General features: G+C 56.6%; 1 protein-coding gene across 1 annotated transcript in view; it reads right to left on the reverse strand.

The window, feature by feature from the left end:
* Positions 1–17,789, reverse strand: part of LHPP (phospholysine phosphohistidine inorganic pyrophosphate phosphatase) — a 97,416-nt gene extending 79,627 nt beyond the window's left edge. The window contains exons 1-2 of the mRNA XM_066355492.1: positions 17,574–17,789; positions 3,409–3,596 (exon numbers count right to left, since the gene is read on the reverse strand). Of these exons, the coding sequence (XP_066211589.1) occupies positions 3,409–3,596; positions 17,574–17,698 (313 nt within the window). The 5' untranslated portion in view covers positions 17,699–17,789. The remainder of the gene's footprint in view (positions 1–3,408; positions 3,597–17,573) is intronic.
* Positions 17,790–18,144: the final 355 nt, after the last annotated feature.

Below are 18,144 nucleotides of genomic sequence, written 5' to 3' on the forward strand. Positions count from 1 at the left end.
CCCCATGGCCTGGCTCACCAGCCCCTCCTTGAGGGAAGTCCCATCCTCCTCCTCTTCCCTCCCCACTTTCAAAATTAAAAGAGGAAGGCTGCAGGGTAAATCGAATCACTGGCTCATGTCTTCAGTTCCTGGGAAAAGACACTTTCAACTCTCTTAGCATTAGATGGTGACCTTCCTAGAATTAAAAAAAAAAAAAATGGACGTAACCACATCACACCCATAGGCATGGCGAGAAGGAGAAAAACTGTCAATGGCAAGTGCTGGTGAGGATGCTGACCAGCAGCCACCAGCAGCCACCACGAGCAGGGCTGCAGAGAGACACAGTCCCCTTGGGAAGAGGGCCGCTGGCTCCTAAACTGAAGGCACACCGCCCCGTCACCCAGCAATTCCACTCCTAGGGATTTACCCATATGAACTGTACGGGAATGTTCAGTGATTCAGGGCCATCCCTCACAGCCTAAAAGTGGAAGCCACCCAGGCGTCCACCAACAGGGGATGGGGTACACAAGCCATGGGCTATCTGCTCGATGAACACCACTCTGCGGTCAAAAAGGACAACCCTACCGCTATGTGCACCCCGTGGGCGAGTCTAGACAGACCCCTGTGGAAGGGAGCGTGACCTCAGCAGGCTGGGCTGCTCCCGCTGGGCACATCCCAAAGAGATGTTGTCATTGGGACGGGCCCTCCACCAGCTCGGGGAGGGCAGCTGAGCCCTTGGGACATCCTGCTGGAGGGTGTGGTTCTGTACACGTGGGGCCCGGGGCCACGCCTGCTCTACCTGTGTGACACCCGGGGACGCTGAGGCTGAGTAGCCATGGTCAGCCGCACGGGCACGGCGTGCCTACCTGACTGACCTTTTACCAAAACCCCGGACACAAGGCTCCAGGGAGCTTCTCTGGGTGATGACACCTGGCGTGTGCTGTCACGCGTCACCGCAGGGAGAACTGAGCACTTCACAGTGCAAGTCCACTGGAGGGGACAACTAGAGGGTCACACCTGGGTCCTCCTGGAGTTTGTCCCAGGCGTCCCTTACCTTTGCTGAGTGTAATCTGCATTCTTCCACTGGGATCAAGTGTAGCCATGAGTATGACAGCTTTTCTGAGCCCTCTGACTCCTTCTAGGAAATCATCAAGCCTGAGGGTGGACCTAGGGACCCCCAATCCAATGAGAGGCTGTATGGCTCTATTTATATGAAGCTCTAGACAAGGCTAACTTGTTTATAATGCGAAAAATGCAGCTAGTGGGTGCCTCAACGGGGCTGCGGGACTGACAGGAAGGGGAGTGAGGGGACTTTTGGGGTGAGGGTAACGTTCTAGATCTCGATGGGGCTTTGGGTTACACAGATGTGGGCACTCGTCAAAACTCAGTAAAGGTACACTTGAGATGTCTGCATTGCACTGAACATAAATTTTAGATTAAAAAAAAAACTGTAAAAGACAATGACCTCTAGTTAATGATGGCTTGAATTTTAGCAAAGTGTACAGGTGATCTCTGGGTTATGAACGAGATAGGTTCTGTAGGTTTGAAAATGTTTAAGTATTTATATGCACAGAAAGGTAAAACAATACTATATTAAGCCTGACCAGGTGGTGATGCAGTGGACAGAGCATCCGCCTGGGATGCTGAAGACCCAGGTTAGAAACCCCAAGGTTGCTGGCTTGAGCGCAGGCTCATCACCTTGAGCACAGGGTTGTCGGCTTGAGCGTGGGATAATAGGCATGACCCCATGATCACTGGCTTGAGCCCAAAGGTCACTGGCTTGAGCAAGGGGTCACTGGCTCGGCTGGAGCCTCCATCCCCGGTCAAGGCACGTATGAGAAAGCAATCAAAGAACAACTACGGTGCCGCAACTAGGAGTTGATGCTTCTCATCTCCCTTCCTGTCTGTCTATTCCCGTCTGTCTATCTGTCTCTCTCTCGCTCACTCGCTTGCTTAAAAGAAAAAAACTATATTAAGACAAACACCTAAGTTGCATTTCATAGGTAAATGTACCTGTTCCAACTTACGTACAAATTCAACTTAAGACCAAACCTCAGAACCTCTCTTGTTCATACCCGGGGGACTGCCCGGACCAACGTCTGTGATTCACTTTGCAATGCATCAAAAAGATATGATGGACAGGTGGGCGGAGGGGTGGGTGGGTGTGTAAGGAAGAACACAGTGAGATGTCATTGGTAAAACTAAGGCGATGGGCCTGTGAATAGGCCAAGTAACCTTCTTTCAGTTTTGCTGTATATTTAAATGTTTTCATAAGAAAATGCTTGGGGGTGGGGTGGAGGAAACCCATCAACATTAAAACATGAAAAAAGATTCCAAGTCTGAAAACACGGATACATTTACGGACACCACAGACTCAGGAGGACCGCTGAGAAGGGCACCTAGCTTCCCCTGCAGCCCGCCGCGCCGTCTGCTTGTTTGACTCCGGGTCTGTCCCTTCCAGGCACTCGCTGAATTTTCCTCTCCTCCCCGCGGCTCCGTCCCAGCCCTCCCTTTGCCCTGCGGAGGGCATTTTCTTTCCTAAGTCTTTCTCTTTTCTTTGAGAGAGAGCCTGTTCTAAAGACACTGGCAGGGATCCTAGATCACAGAGGAAGGACTCAGAAACACAGTTTCTAACGGCCGGGCATGTTGCCCTCGATTGGCACCAGAGCCATGGATTTGACGCTGGGGCCCCGTAGGGAACGCCTCTACTCCTCAGAGGCCCCAGCTCCTGCTGGGATGCAGAAGAGCGTGCCTGCCTCCGTCAGCAGTCAGCAGTTTGTAACTAAAAACGCCAAGCTCAGAGGATGGAAGAAAGAGAGGAGAGGGCTCAGTGCAAGGTGTCCTGGATTCTGGAGCACTGCTTTGTGAATATTCAGAAGGCACCAGGCAATACTGCCCGGTCCACGCGGTCCAGAAAACTCCACACGGAGGGTCAGAGTAGCTCTCTTCCTGCATTCGGATGAATCAGGAGGCAAACTTTGTGCTGTTTGCCTGAGGGCAGGGCTGGTTTCACAAATATAGTTTAGGCTCCGGGTGCCAGGTGTTAGGAACCTACAGACCTCAATCTCCCAATCTCCCTCTTCACCTCTCCTCCCCTGCACCCTCCCCCACCACACACACACACACACACACACACCCTCCCCCACCACACACACACACACACACACACACTAGAAGCTAGATTTTTACCCCTTAACACTTTCCTGCCTCTTTGATTCCTCTGAGGAGCCATCTGGAAACTGCCCCTAGGGACCCTCTGATTTGAGGCTTAGAAATGGACAGAGTCAGGAGATTTCCACCCCCGCCCGGGCCCACGAGTGCCGCCAGCAGGAGCCACGTAGTGCCTCTGTGTCCTGCCCAGTGGTTTGGCCCAGGTGAGAGGGAGGCCGTTCCCTGCCCCCACCAGATCCCAGGGCCAGGCAGGCCTACCGTCGTGGACAAGCAGGTGTGGCCGAAGTCCTCGCTTCTTCAGGATCAGACAGGCGGCCGGGGGCGGGGAGGTCACTTCGCCCTCTGAGATGTCAAAGCCCAGGCGGCGGAGCTCTGCCACCAGGTGTTTTCGGGACTTCTGCGACTCGTTGGTGCAGAACCTCACCTTCAGCCCCGAGCGCTGCAGTCTGGAGGTGGGAACAGGTGAGGGCGCTGTTACCAGGCAGGGCGTGTGGCCTCCTGGGGAGAGGGCTGGACGCATGCTTCTCCAAGGGCGCCTGGTGCAATCCCAGGGCAGACCAGGCCAGAGGCCTCCGAGGTGGACCTTGACTGACCCTGGGGTGTTCGGGTTGGTGTTTCTGAGTGGGAGCGGACCCTTCCCAGGGCACCTGACCATTCCCCCACATTCCTCCTTCCCTCCGTATCCATCCTGAGCTTGGCACACCTGAGACTCCCCAAGGTTCCAACTGGCCTTGGTCCGTGCCTCCCTTTACACGTGAGACACATCTCTGTGCCTGAGACACATCTCCGCTCCCTCTGCCAATGACATGTCACACTCCCTCCACCCGGGACACGTGGCCTCTCCACACCTTCTCCTGACTTCAGAGACGCCCTCGACACCTCCCGTCCACCACCCCACCCCAGGTGGCTTGGCTAGAGGTCACCTCTGATCGTTCCCAGCAATTTCTCTGTACCTTCCCACGATAATCAGCCCTTGCACTTTGCATTTGAACTATATGTGCCTAATTAAGTCTGGATCCAAATTTCCCCAAAAGGACAAAGGCCGAGGGACCAAGCTGAGGTGTGTCTTATCATTGTCATCTATCATATGTGCTCTGTAAGGTCAGGAAGGGGGTCTGTTTGGCTCTCAGCATGGGGCCTGGCAGCCAGGAGCCCCTGATAAGTGTTTGCTGAATGACTGACTGATGCAAAGGTCACCTCCTGCTTCTCCAGGGGTGTCCTGAGCCTGCAGCAGCACCCTCCCACACACACACACGCAGGTCCTGACAGAAACAGACAGGCTCAGTGTGAACACACGTCCCCGCGCCCTGGAGCTGACGGGTGCGCTCTGGGGAAGAAGTCTGCAGAGCCGCAGACACCAGAGCAGACGTGGACGGAGACGCCGGGGTCGTCATCAAGAGCCCAGGCGATTCGGTCCTTTCTGAGTATTTGTCTTTCCTAATCAGAGGGTGATGAATCGCCAATTACGCTTAGTGGTTAATTGCCCTTCATAAAGATAGCTTTTGTATTTTTAATCGGGCAGTTAATTATTGTAACTAATAGCGTCACCTTGTACATTATAGACAGATCTTCATTGATTGGCACCCAGAATGTGTGCTTCACACCCACGTTAATGGAGCCACTGAGCTAAGAAGGGGGTTTGGGGGGGGTGTCAGGGGACTAATTACCGCTAATGAATTGCGTTGTGACCTTCTCAGAACAGTGAGCAATCCATGCAACAGAGAGATGACAGTGTCTCACAGCTGCCGTTCCAAAGACAACTTCAGGAGCCAGTGGAAAAAGTGAGTAAATAACAGGACCCACTTTGGGACCCTCCGGCCACGGGTCCCCTCTGAAGTACCAGCCTCAGTTCACCCAAAGCATCTGCTTCCCACTCTGAGTGACAGTGTAGGATGATTTAGTCGGAAAAGTCTGCTGGCAGAAGCTTGGGGAAGCCCCCTCCCTGCGGGCCTGCCCATCTGTGCCCCCCGCCCCCTTTGGCGGCATCACCACAGTGATTCTTGACCACTTGGGACCAGTCCCGGGTCCTCTCTTCATTTTTCTTATTCACTGAAAATAATAAAAGTGGTCCTTATGATTGCTCAAATGATGCGGCACGAAGGCATTACCCCGAGACTCGTCTCGGGCTCAGTGTCTGTGGTCTGATATCGTCCTCTCCCCGAGGGCAGAGCCACGCAGTTTGCACTGCTCACATCCATCCCTAGGGCCAGTGCCCGGCACGCTGGTGACCCTCACTGAGCCTGTGCTGTCAGGATAAACAAGCCAGCGAGGCAAGGAGCGCTCCCCCCATTCTAGAGACGAGGAAACGGAGGCTCCAGGAGGCAGACACCTACAAGGTCGCGCAGCTTGTAAGCAGCAAAGCTGACGACTGGCTACGCCTAGGCGGTGGCATGCGCAGGCCCTGGCACCAGCCAGTGAAGGGAGCACGTGCCCATAGGGCCCGGCAGCCCCAGGAACCTAGGCCCAGCTCTTCCTGCTGGGAGGGAAACCGACATCCTCTAGGTGTGCACTCCGGGACAGAAAGTGTGAGATGATGGGTCACACTGGTGAGGCCCCGAATGGCCCATGCCACGGCCTGAGCTGAGTCAAATGAGGTCACGAGGGTGGGCGCGGGGTATGACAGGTTAGTGTCCCTGTAAGAAAAGACACCAGTGAGCTCTCTCTGCAGGTGCGGAGAAGAGGCCGTGTGAGGACAAGCAAGAAGATGGACGCCTACAAGCCAGGAAGAGAACTCCCACCGGAAACCAACCCTGCCGGCACCTTGATCTTGGACGTCCAACTTTCAGAACTCAAAGAAAGTCAAATGCTGCTGTTTACGCCCTACAGTCTGTGGTATTCTGTATGGCAGCCCAAACAGACGAAGACAGAGAACCAAGTCCTCAGTGTCTTAGTGGGGTCTGCTGTCAGATGTCCAGGTTTGGCCTGGGGGGTCCTGGAGCATCAGGACTCAGTGTCAGGAGAGCCTGAGCCCGCATGGCTTCCAGGCCCCCACACAGCAGGCCAGGCCCCAAGGGGAGTGAGTCCAACGGATTGCAGCACCGGGGAAAAGCCCAGCTCCAGGACAGGACATGTTACCCCTCCAACACCCGAAACCCGGGGACAGGGAGCCTGCTGCAGGACACCCCAGCCCAGAGGGGGGCTCTGGCCAGGCAGCCCTTCTGAGACCACGACCACTGCTTCAGCACGCTGCCCCACCCCCCAGGAGCCCTGTGGATGTGCCCCAACTTCCTGTGGCTGCACCGGATCTTTGAACTGACCTTTACCTCATCCTGGCAGGCCAGGACAACCTCTGAGTGACAACGTTGTCGCCTGGTACAATTACCGTGCATCACATGAACTGGTCCCTCGCAAATCAGCCCGGACCTCACACATCTGCTGGCTGTCGGCATCTGCCAGGGGCGCTCACCCGAAAATAATGAAAACCCTCTCATTATCGTTCGGTAGCAGGTAGAGCGCGAGGGCGATTACTGGACATCCTGACCGACCTTGGCACAGCTCCACAGCCTGCTGCCCTCAGCTCGCCAAAGAGGGGTTGGCAGGGGGGCCTGGGTATGGGGCAGGAGGGTGCCCCAACCAGGCCCCTCCCAGCCGGGCCTGGATCGGTCCCCACCCCCTGCACTCAGGAATCCGTCACCTTCGACTGACCCAAAAGGCCCTCTTGTCCCCCTGAGTGTGGCTTCATCATCCCCTAGTGCCAAGTTCTCCTCATCCCCCAAGGCCAGTCCATACGTCCCTTCCTCCAGGAAGGCCCCCAGAACCTCACACTGCCCAGGCAGAGCTGTCTTCCTCTGTGCGGCTCTCACAGCCCTGGGTGCTGCTCTTGGCATCAGCACCATGACATGCTTCCTCAGTCTCCTCCACCAGCTCAGGGCTCCTGCACGCCGCCCAAGCCTGGCGCCCAGTGAGCGGCGGAGGCCAGAGCTGCCCCTGGGCATCCCTGAGCCTAAATGGCCCACATCCCCCATGAGAAAAGCCTCGGCTCACCAACGTGCACACCACCCTGGCATCTCCTAGGTCAGGATGCCAGGCTGCGGAAGGGGGTGGGGAGTCAGTGTCACAGAGACCAGAAGAAGCTCCTGCCAGGGGGTCAACGGGCTGCAGGGACACAAGGAGTTGCTAAGCGGGGTCCAGGGCCAGCTCAGGGGCCTGCCACCAAAGGGGTGAGGGCAGCAGTTCACATGTGGGACGTGCTCCCTGGTCACAAAGAGAAGCTTGTATTTGGGAAGCGACAGCTCAAAGGGTCACAGGGCCTGAAGCTGCCCCTTTCCTGCATGGGTGTCACCTGGATTCCCCCCAAAATACACCTGGCATAGCTCCCAGCTCCCAGCATGGCAGTGCTTTACTGTGAGAAGCACCTCACTGATCTAAACCCCAGATGCGAGGGGCACAGCTGGTACCCAGAGAACCTCAGGAAGAAACTGCACGCTCACAGCCAGCCCCACTCCACCGCTGCTCCAGCATCTGCCTCTGATCCTATCTCGGGGAAGGTTTCTAGAGCAGCCCTGACCCGCCAGCCCACTCTGCCCCGGGGCCACACTCAAGATGGGACCCGGTAGGGTGGAGGGTCCTCATTACTGCCCGCATCGGAACAGCTGCTGGAAGACAGAACTCAGAGAGGGCAAGGACGCTCACAGCGCCTCCCGGGGTTGTCACGAACTGAACAGGACGACAGCGCTGGGCCAAGGCCCTCAGGGAACGCGAGTCCCTGCTGCCCCCGTGGCTCCACGGCCTTGTCGCCCAGCAAGCTCTATGGATAAGCTGGCCACTGGTGAACTCGGAGATCCTCGGCCGCCCCTTGCACAAAGCCACGGACACGGAAAACATACGTTCGGGGAAACAAAACTAGCAAAGTTCTTTGTTCTGAGAAGCCACATGTTTAGAACGGAAGGTCAGGTTGGAGCTCTGATGAGAGCGGTGCTGGTTTTGCAGTAGAATAGTCACCATGCACACTAAGGGACACCCGCATCGATGCTGGGAGGGTCCTGGCTCAGTGTCCCAGTGGGTATATCTGCTCAGGGTCAGAGGGCCAAGAGCTTTTCCCACCCTGAGAATGGGGTCTGGCTTCCCAGCTGTGGTCCTGCACCTGGACCTTGGTCATGCCCTTGGCTGGGCATCCATGGACCAAACTCTCAGAGTCCTTGAATCCCAGCCATGAAATGGGCTAACAGCTGTACCTGGCCTTCCAGCATTCCAGGTCTGGGCACCAGAGACACACTGTGAGCCCTCTCTTGTGCTGGCGTCACCACGGGGCTGTGACACTAAGGGTCACCTGTAATGGCCTCTACCAGGAGCTCCAGCTGGGCCTGCTGTTCCCCCCCCTCTTTCCATTGACGTCAACAAGTCTGACGACCAGCACTTCACCCACCTGGAGGTCCCTCCCCACTCCTCAGCTGACACCGCCCGACAGTGTGTGTCATCAGAGTCCAGGCAAGAAACGTCCAAAGTCTGGACAGAGAGAACATGGGAGGTGATGACTCACATGGCTGGACCCTGGATGGGCCTCTCAGCCCTGACCAGCCAGCCAGTGACCTCCGGAGAACAGCGACGAGGTCAAATAGACAGTGGGCAGGCCCCAAAGCCAGGGCCCTCAGGAAACATGTGGCACACCGTCCCCCAGCCTGTAACCGCCTCGCCTGCCATCCGGTGTTCTCTCTGACCTGCCTGAGCCTTCAAGCTCAGGTCAGAGACATGCCGAGGCCACAGTCATAATGTACCATTTATTCATAAACGCACTTGAGAGTCAAGTCAGAGACCCTAGAAGCCAGAGGAGAGCTTGGAGATCGTGCAGTGGGTGGCTCACTTCACAGAGGAGACTGAAGCTCAGAGAGACAGAAGGTGCCTCAGAGCATGTCTTGGGGAGACTTGGGTTCTTCAGACCACTCCCCAGCCTTGGAAAATCGGCCAGCCGTCCTCAGTGAGAGCTGTCACAGGCCAGTCTAGTTCCGGGCACTGCCGGGGACAGTGACCAGGCATTCCCAGGGTAGGGTGGGCGCCTAGCTGGGGCAGCAGACACACCCACAGCACCTCCACCACCTCCACTGTGCAACCAAGGCTTGTCACCTCACCCCCTCCAACCTCAGTTTCCACATCTGTAAAATGGAGCACTGACAGTTGCTACTTGATAGGGCTATGTTTAAAAAACCAAATAAGAAGCACCAGGCACATGGCAAATACCCAGTGAATGGCAGTAGCACTGGGTGCCGGGACATCTGGCCCCTCGAGGCAAGCAGTATGACGGGAAGCAGGCGGCCAGGCGACACCTCCCAGGGGCACTGTTAGAAAAGAGGGAAAGTTCAGTCCAGCAAAGGGAGCCTGGGCCAAACCCAGGGTGACTCGTCCTGGGAGGGGACATCCCTGGAGCACCCGGAAAGGAGGGAGCCCCAACAATAGCTCCCACAGATCACAGGGACTAGGTGCTCCCCTCACTTCCTCTCCGCACGTCACCTACATGTTCACACTGAATCCTCTGGAGACAGCGTGGAGATGGGTCAATGTCCTGTTTACAGCGAGGACCTGAGGCGTGGAGGGGCTGCATGTCTCCCACACAACTCCCCGCAACGAGCTCAAATGAGAACCCGTTCATGTTTGTGAAAATGCATACAACTGTGAAAACCAGAAGCCCCGGGCAGAGTAGAGTGATCGTGTTTTGCATGTGGACCGAGTTCCACAGCTGAGAGACTCCGCATGCTGCATAACCACCGCTCATGTTCTCAGACACACCAAGCACAGAATGCTCCTTTAGCGCCCAGATGCGGAACGAGCACCATGCCGGTTTAAGAAAACAGATCTCACTTAAACTCTCACACCCTGACAGTGTTCCAGGTGGGAAGCTGAGGCACAAAAAGGCTAAGGAGCTTTCCCATGACCACTTCACAACTGTAGGTCAGAGCTAGGCTCAAAACCCAGGCCCCCAAGGGCTGACACCTACCTTTTTTCTAGGTGAGAGGCAGCCCTTGCCCTGGGGAGAGCGCTGACCCCCACTCTCCTTCCTCACGAGGTGCCTTTCAGCAGCTCCCATCTCCGCTCTGAGCCTCAGGTCTCCTCTCTGTATAGGGGGCAGCCTCTTGCTGGCTCCAGGGTCATGGGAAACCGTCCTGCACATCAGCACAGGCAGGACCCGGGCTCGGCTTTGCAAACATGGCTTCTCAAAACATCCATGGGGTGTGGAGATTGTGGGGTGTGTGACAAGTGCACTTGTGAGCTTCGTGAGTAACCCGTGCCACGCTCGCCTCCTAGTTAGAACAAACTAGAAGGGGCGCCCTACCGGGGGCAGCGTCGTCAGGATAAACTATCCATTCTGTCTCAAAACCACGCCTGCCCTCAATTTCCACAGGGTACTCCTCCCTGCCCACTGAGGCGGAGGCCAGACACTGAGAAACAGCTCCAGCACTGACATGGAAGTCAGGGTGTGGCCTCACACACCTGACATCGCTGGGTTTCCCTCCACACGACAGGGTCGTGATTCTGTTCTAATGCCACTCCAGACATATGTGGGGTTTTTTGTTTTTGTTTTATTTTTCCAAAGTTAGAAGCGGGGAGGCAGTCAGATAGACTCCTGCATGCACCTGACCAGGATCCACCCAGCATGCCCACCAGGGGACGATGCTCTGCCCATCTGGGGCATTGCTCTGCTGCAACCAGAGCCATTCTAGCGCCTGAGGTGGAGGCCATGGAGCCGTCCTCAGTGCCCAGGTCAACCTGCTCCAATGGAGCCTTGGCTGTGGGAGGGGAAGAGAGAGACAGAGAGAAAGGAGAGGGGGAGGGGTGGAGAAGCAGATGGGTGCTGCTCCCGTGTGCCCTGGCTGGGAATTGAACCTGGGACTTCCACATGCCGGGCAAACACCCTACCGCTGAGCCAACCAGCCACGGCCCATGTGGGTTGTTGTTTACACACATTCTTCTACGGCTTTTTCACTTGCTCTATACAACATCCACGTCGTAGACACGAATGTCAGCACCAAGCAGAGCTGCCTCCCTCTTGTTCACAGCTGCACAACGTTCTGCCATCCGGATAAGTCACTGTCCAGTCCCTCACCTGCTCTGGAGGGACACGTGGGCAGCTTCTGGCCGCCCAGGTGAGTTATAAACACCCAAACCCTGTGTGCCGTCAGCTGTGCCAGGCTTTAATGAAAAACACTTGCAACATTTTTACTGACTGACCTCATAATCAATGTTACAGATTTGAACATCAAAAATATATACTATTTCAACATTGATCTTTTATCTTTTTTTAAAAAAATTATTATTATTATTTGGGGATTCTACCCAGATTTCCTTTGGAAGATAAGTGCTCAGAGGCTATGGAAGAGTGTGAAACCCCTGGGTCGGGATCCGCAGGGGCCTCCAGGCTCCCATGACCTATGACCTAAGGTAAGAAAACAAAGTCATTGAGCATCAGGGCTGCCTGGGGAGTGCGGGTGGGGGCTGGGAAGGGTGTGAGGGGTCCCCTGCCCCCGGGACTGGACCTGAATCAGGAAAGAAAGGAGGCACATCTTAAAACCCTCTGTGCTTCTGGAGGAATAGAAGAAAAGGTCTGGGAGGATCCACGTTGAGGAAGTGATGGAGACAGGTCTGGTGACGAGGGTCTGGGCGTTCACACATTGGCGGGGATGTTTGTGAGAAGGAGGCTGCTTGGGATGCCTGAGGCTTACATGGTAATAGAATGAGCACCCCCAGCCCGGGGGCCAGCCACCTGCTCTCCCCACCTGTCCCATCTCTGAGGACGGTGGCTCTTCCCTACAGAAATGGCAGCACAAGTGACAGGACAGGACATTCTCAACAATGTCCCTTGTCCCAGGTCCACGCTGAGTCAGGAAGGTTCCCATTGGCCTAAACAAACTCAAACAAGCGCCCGCCCCTCTGACATCCGTAAGGGCCCCCAGTGGCAGGCGCTGGGCCACGTGCTAGGGGATGGGATTAAGCAACACAGGGCAAGCTCCTGGCTGCCCACAGTCCCTCATAGCTGTTATTATAGCCGCCCCTGGGGACCTGTGTCCCTAAGGCTGGGTGGTGCCAGTGTGACCCAGCATCAGGAGGAGGTCGATCCTAAAGACTACGGGCTGACCGGACTTCAGACAAGGTTCCCCTGGCCCTGTTCCTCTCTGCTCCCAGACCTGCTGGGAGGGGCCCGAGCTTTACCAGGGTCCCGGGGCTTCCGGTGCGCCTTGGCTTTGCGAGGCCCCACTGCGCCGCGGTGGTGCCGGCTGGAAATTGCTTTATGAGGCTGCCCTGGGCCCAGGCAGAGCCCGCTTCCTTCCGGCCCCAAAGAAGGCCTGGCCGGCCAGGGCCCAGCAGATGTGCTTTAGTGACCAGGACAGGATGCAGTAAATGCCCACCTGCCTTTCACATGCAGATGCCTCCGGGGCCAGCCTTTGTGCTGGTGGCCCCTGGGCCCGCCCTTGCAGCCCCTGCTGGGCTCGGCCCTGCCTCGGAATGGCTCTCCAATAAAAGGCCTGATGGGGGAACCCAGGCCAGTTACAGATGTCCCATGACCATGCCCGCCCACAAGTCCTGGGGCAGTGAAAGGGGCCCCACCCAGCCAGCACCATCCCCAGAAGCTTCAAGGAGGGACTGCATTGCCTGGGAACGACAAGGGGGCAGAGTCATTGTGGCCTCAGAAGCCTGGGCCTCCCGTTCTCCCATCTGGGACACTGCTGGCCCAGATGACAGGTTCCAACCCCAGCCCTCACATCACTGGATCTGAGGCCACGCCCCCTCCCCTCGGCTCCCCACCTCCTTTCTGGGTGCTCTTTACACTGGTCTCCCCACACCGGACCGGCAGCTTCGGGGGGGGCAGGGACATGCATCTGCCCAGTCCACTGCCAGAGCCCACAGCAGTGTTTTCAGTACAGCAGATGCACTCAGGGAATAACCGCTGGGTGTGTGAGTGAACAAATGAGAGGTAGTGTGGGGGAAACTAGGGTTCATCCTCGCAGTTCCTGACTCTCTGAGCCTCAGACCCGTTTTGCAAAGGGGCCGACGCCCAACATTAGCGCTGGCTGTAAAGGTAGCATGCAGGGTAAGGTGGTGTGTGGGGTTACGCACCTGCCTGGGACATGACAGACCTCCCTCCATCAATGGTGGCTGCTATTGTTGTGATCGACATTGTTCTTCTTATTATTTTTTTTGCATTTGTATTTTTCCGAAGTTAGAAGCGGAGAAGCAGTCAGACAGACTCCTGCATGCACCTAACCAGGATCCACCCCGCATGCCCACCAAGGAGTGATGCTCAGTTGTGGCCAGGAACCATTCTAGCACCTAAGGCGGAGGCCATGGAGCCGTCCTCAGCGCCCGGGCCAACTTTGCTCCAATGGAGCCTCGGCTGTGGGAGGGGAAGAGAGAGACAGAGAGGAAGGAGACGGGGAGGGGTGGAGAAGCAGATGGGCGCTTCTCCTGTGTGCCCTGGCTGGGAATTGAACTTCCACATGCCAGGCCGATGCTCTACCGCTGAGCCAACCAGCCAGGGCAATATTGTTCTTATTTTTAAGATTTTTTTAGTTAAAAAAATTTTTTTATTGATTGGTTTTTAGAGAGAAAGAGAGAAACATCAGTTTGTTGTTCTATTCATTTGTACATTTATTGGTTGATTCTTGTATGTATCCCATTCTTGTATGTGCCCTGACGGAGAGCTAACCTGCTAACTTGGCATATTGGGATGATGCTCTAACCAACTGAACTATCCAGCCTGGGCCTTGACATTGTTTTTATTTATTTATTTTTATTTTATTTTTTTATTTTTTTTATTTTTCTGAAGCTGGAAACGGGGAGAGAGTCAGACAGACTCCCGCATGAGCCCGACCGGGATCCACCCGGCATGCCCACCAGGGGGCGACGCTCTGCCCACCAGGGGGCGATGCTCTGCCCCTCTGGGGCGTCGCTCTGTTGCGACCAGAGCCACTCCAGCACCTGGGGCAGAGGCCAAGGAGCCATCCCCAGCGCCCGGGCCATCTTTGCTCCAATGGAGCCTTGGCTGCGGGAGGGGAAGAGAGACAGAGAGGAAGGAGAGGGGGAGGGGTGGAGAAGCAGATGGGCGCTTCTCCTGTGTGCCCTGGCCGGGAATCAAACCCGGGACTTCTGCACGCCAGGCCGACGCTCTACCACTGAGCCAACCGGCCAGGGCCTGACATTGTTTTTTAAAGTAGAGTTTATACTCCCCACATGCTCTGTCCCCAAAAAGGTGAAAACCTTTCAGAAAACCTGAGGACAGCTGTCACCACAGAAAATCTAGAAAGAAGAGTGGTGACCTGCCCCCTCCCCTTAGGGGGTTCTCAGAACAGAGGTGCTATTAGGGAACCCAGGGTCCTGGGGAGCTGCCGGGGAGGTGAACTCCCCCCACAGGACCCTGGGTCGCCCCCTCCACATCACACTTGTCCTTCTGCAGCTCTGTTCTCACCCCAGGGACTTCCTCTGAGCTCCCTGTGACTTCAAAGAGAGCTGTGCATATCAAGGAGGCCTCCTCGGAGTGTGAGGTGCAAAGAACCCTCCCTGGGGCAGCTGCAAAACTTACAGAAAGCAGCAGAGTGCCAGAGCAATTTACTTTGGCAAACAGGGCTCGTTGGTCAGATTGCTGGGGGACAGTGCCCTCTGACTCAGTCACCAGGAGAGGGAAACAGGGTGGCCTGCACAGCTGGACCATCTCCATGGAAAAGCCTCCAACGCAGGCAAATGTTACTGGGGGAACTTCCCAGAGCGCACCGAATGCCACCAAGGGCGACTTACCCGGGGGACCTGGACAGCTAGGCCTGCGTGGAAGGGCCTGGTCTTTAAAGAGCTGGTGGAAGAGATGCAGAGAGAAGAGGAATGTCGGGGGGCCCAGGGGGCACTGCACTGCAGAGCGGCCCAGGTTATGTGGGTCCTGGGGGGCTCAGGGGCTCTGGAAGTAAACCATCCCACACCCCATGGCCCCCACAGCCTGGGAGCAAAAGGTAAGGAGGGTGGAGAGGGAGGGAGGGGGTCACACAGGCCCTGGTGGACAGGGAGCAGGTGTGGGGACTTGGTCTGTGTCATGGGAGCCCAGCGGGTCTCAGAGGATCAACCTCTCAGCTCTCGGTTCTCTAAACTCCTGCACAGCACGGTGATAAAGTCCTTTGTGATAACAGATACTGTGTCCCCTCACCGAAAAAAAATCCTATAGGCTCTGGGGAAGGAGCCTCCCCTCCCTCAGCTCTGTAACTGGCTGGGATATATCTTAGGACTGTTACTGTATCGCTGTGCTACCAGAGACACCCAGATAAATCTGCCTGAGAGCAAAGCAAATCAAAACAAAACCCTCCCGGGGATCAGTCAGAAGATGCCAGTGCAGGGCCCATAGAGGCTTACAAACCAGGGCACCTCCTTAATGCCACCCACTGTAATCGGCGCCTTCCTCAGGAGGGGCTGTGACAGGCCCCCGAACTTTCTCAATGCCCCCTTCTCCCTGAAGGGATCCTAAATACGGGTATGGCACAGCGATCAGAAGTCAGGCAGACCTGGGCTGCCACGGCCCCTGGGCCATTCCAACTGAGACCCAGGCAGGCTCGGAGCCACGGTTGCTTTCGCTGACAAAGGGAGAGAACAGCACTGCTGTCCCAAACCCCAAATGCTCGGGGAACTGAGTCAGAGAGCAAGAGGAAAGCAGGACGTGGCACACGGTCAGCGCTGTTAGAGAGCAGCCATCCTTGCTGCTGCTGGCAGACACGGGAGTCTCACCTGCCTGGCAGCAGGACCCCCAGGACCCTCAGGACCGACTGGGAAGCGGGCCGGGCAGGCAGCCCTACCTCCCCCAGGGCCCTGGCAGAATCCATTCTGTGCCTGCTTCTCAGAGAGGCTGGAAGGCAGGGTCTGAGTCTCGGCCCACATCCTTGAACTGCTTTACTTTTCAGGGTTTTAGAGGCAAAAAGGACCCTGCTGCAATGAGAAGGACGGACAGACCAAGTGTTGGTGAGGACGCGGCGCGAACAGGACTCGGGCGTGCTGCTGTCTGAAGCGCTCTTCCACGCCAAGGCTTCAGAGGAAATCTCCCGTTTTCATTCATCACTTAGAAGGTTTCGCCTTTCCCTTTAAATTTCCTTAAACCTTAAATCGCGGGACACTCCTGCCTAAAATCTTCAGCGGTGCCCCAGTGTCCCCTCTACCTGGAAGGCGCGTCCTCCGCCCCCTCACCCAGAAGGCCCTTGTTTCCTCCGGTTCGGCCCAGTGCCGCCTCTGCAGAGGTCACCCTGGACCCCTCCCTGGCCCGGGCCAGGCTCACTCCCATTTGCTTCACGTCACTTATACCAACCTGGCATCCATCTGTGGCCAGGTTTACTGTCCATCTCCCCTCCAGACATGAGCCCTGTGAGGCCTGGTCAGCCTCAGTCACCGCCCTGGGCTCTGGCCTCTTGCTCCTCCTCCCCAAGGACCCCAAGTCACAGCCCAGTAACCTCAGCTCTGTTCCCGCAGGCTACACCGCCTGAGGCTCTTGTCTGACAGAGCCCGCCTGAAGCCTCCTGAAGCCTCGGGGTCAATGGCGACTAAGGCAGAGGCCAGGAAAGCACCTCAACCTGGACTTCAAGACCTGGGCCCCCAGGGCCGCAGGGAGGCTCCGAGGTCCGGGGTGCTCTCCTAGAGGCCCATCTCCCTCCTGACTTCCTGGCCCTCCACACGCCTCCTGCTTTGCTACGCAGGACAGTCTGGCTACTGTACAGGCAGGGGAGGTGGGCTCTGAGTACAAGGAGGCTAACGTAACTGCCACCGACAGGTAGGTTAAACCGAGCCAGGCCACCAAGCAAAGGTTCCCCTAGCTAGTGACTGTGGGAGGCCAAGTCCTGTGCCATCAACCCTTCCTTGCTGCTCGTCAACATCACGGCAGCACTGGCCTGCGATGCCAATGGCAAATTCAAAGCCCAGGGTTCAAGGGTGCCAGCCGTGGGCCTGGCATGTCCTCCACATACAAGACTGGGTGGGCAGGACACTGTCATCGTACTGTCGAAACAAATGGTCAAGGCAGTCCAACTGATTTACAATGCCAGTCACATGTCATTTAAAGATTTCTGGGAACCCCACTAACAAAAGTCAAAAGAAACAAATGGAATTAATTTAATATAGTATATTTAACCCACTATACTCAAACTATTATCATATCAACATGTAGTCAATATGAAATATAAATCCAGTGTCGATTTTACACTGACAGCTCATCTCAACTCAGACCAGCCACATTCCAAGCGCTCAGCGAGCGGCTACCCTGTCGGACAGTGCGGCTCTAACGCGCAGGGGCCCTGTGCTTGCCCAGGGCGCTGGGTTCCTAACGCACCGGGGTCCCCCCAGGCCAGGTTCTCAGGTCTCAGGGCGGGGCGGAGCCAAAGCAGCAGCCCCGCCCCCGCCCCGCCCCCTGTCAGCATTAGGAAGTGGCCGAAGGGACCCTGCTGAGCCGGCGCCCCCAGCGGCCAGTGTGGCGCACTCACCTCGCTACCGCCTCCACGGAGCCCGTGATCGGCTTGCCGCCGCCCTCGCCGCTGTCGTACAGAACGCCCGAGATGTCCAGCATCACCCCGCGCACCCCGGCCAGCCGCTCGCCCCACGTGGCCATTGTGCCCCCGCGGTACGCCTGAGACCCGATGTCCCAACCAGAGGCTGGACACTGCGGTTGCGCTCGTCACGCAGGGGCGACTGGGAAGTGGAGGGTGGCTGGGCGGAGCCGACCGGGAAGGGGCGGGCGCTGCCTTAGGACTTCGGGGTCACGTGTCCCCAAGTGGGCGTCTTCTCGGCAGGTCAGAGGACAAAAGTCGGAGCATAGCAAAGCGGAGCAAGGAGACACCTGTAGAAGCAGCAAAAATGGTAGAGAACAGGCAGTACTGGTGTTTCTCTGGCATTCTCATCCTTGAGGGGAGAGGTGACAGCCCTAAATAGAGCAATGGAAATAGTTGGACCCTTGACCGCACAATCCCGCACCGGGAAAGCCAGGCCAAGGAAAGGATTCTAAAGACCATGATGGCTGCGGTGTAAGCTACAGTGCCAGAATGAGCTGGAAGAAAA

The sequence above is a fragment of the Saccopteryx leptura genome, chromosome 13, assembly GCF_036850995.1.
Source record: "Saccopteryx leptura isolate mSacLep1 chromosome 13, mSacLep1_pri_phased_curated, whole genome shotgun sequence".
NCBI lineage: Eukaryota > Metazoa > Chordata > Mammalia > Chiroptera > Emballonuridae > Saccopteryx > Saccopteryx leptura.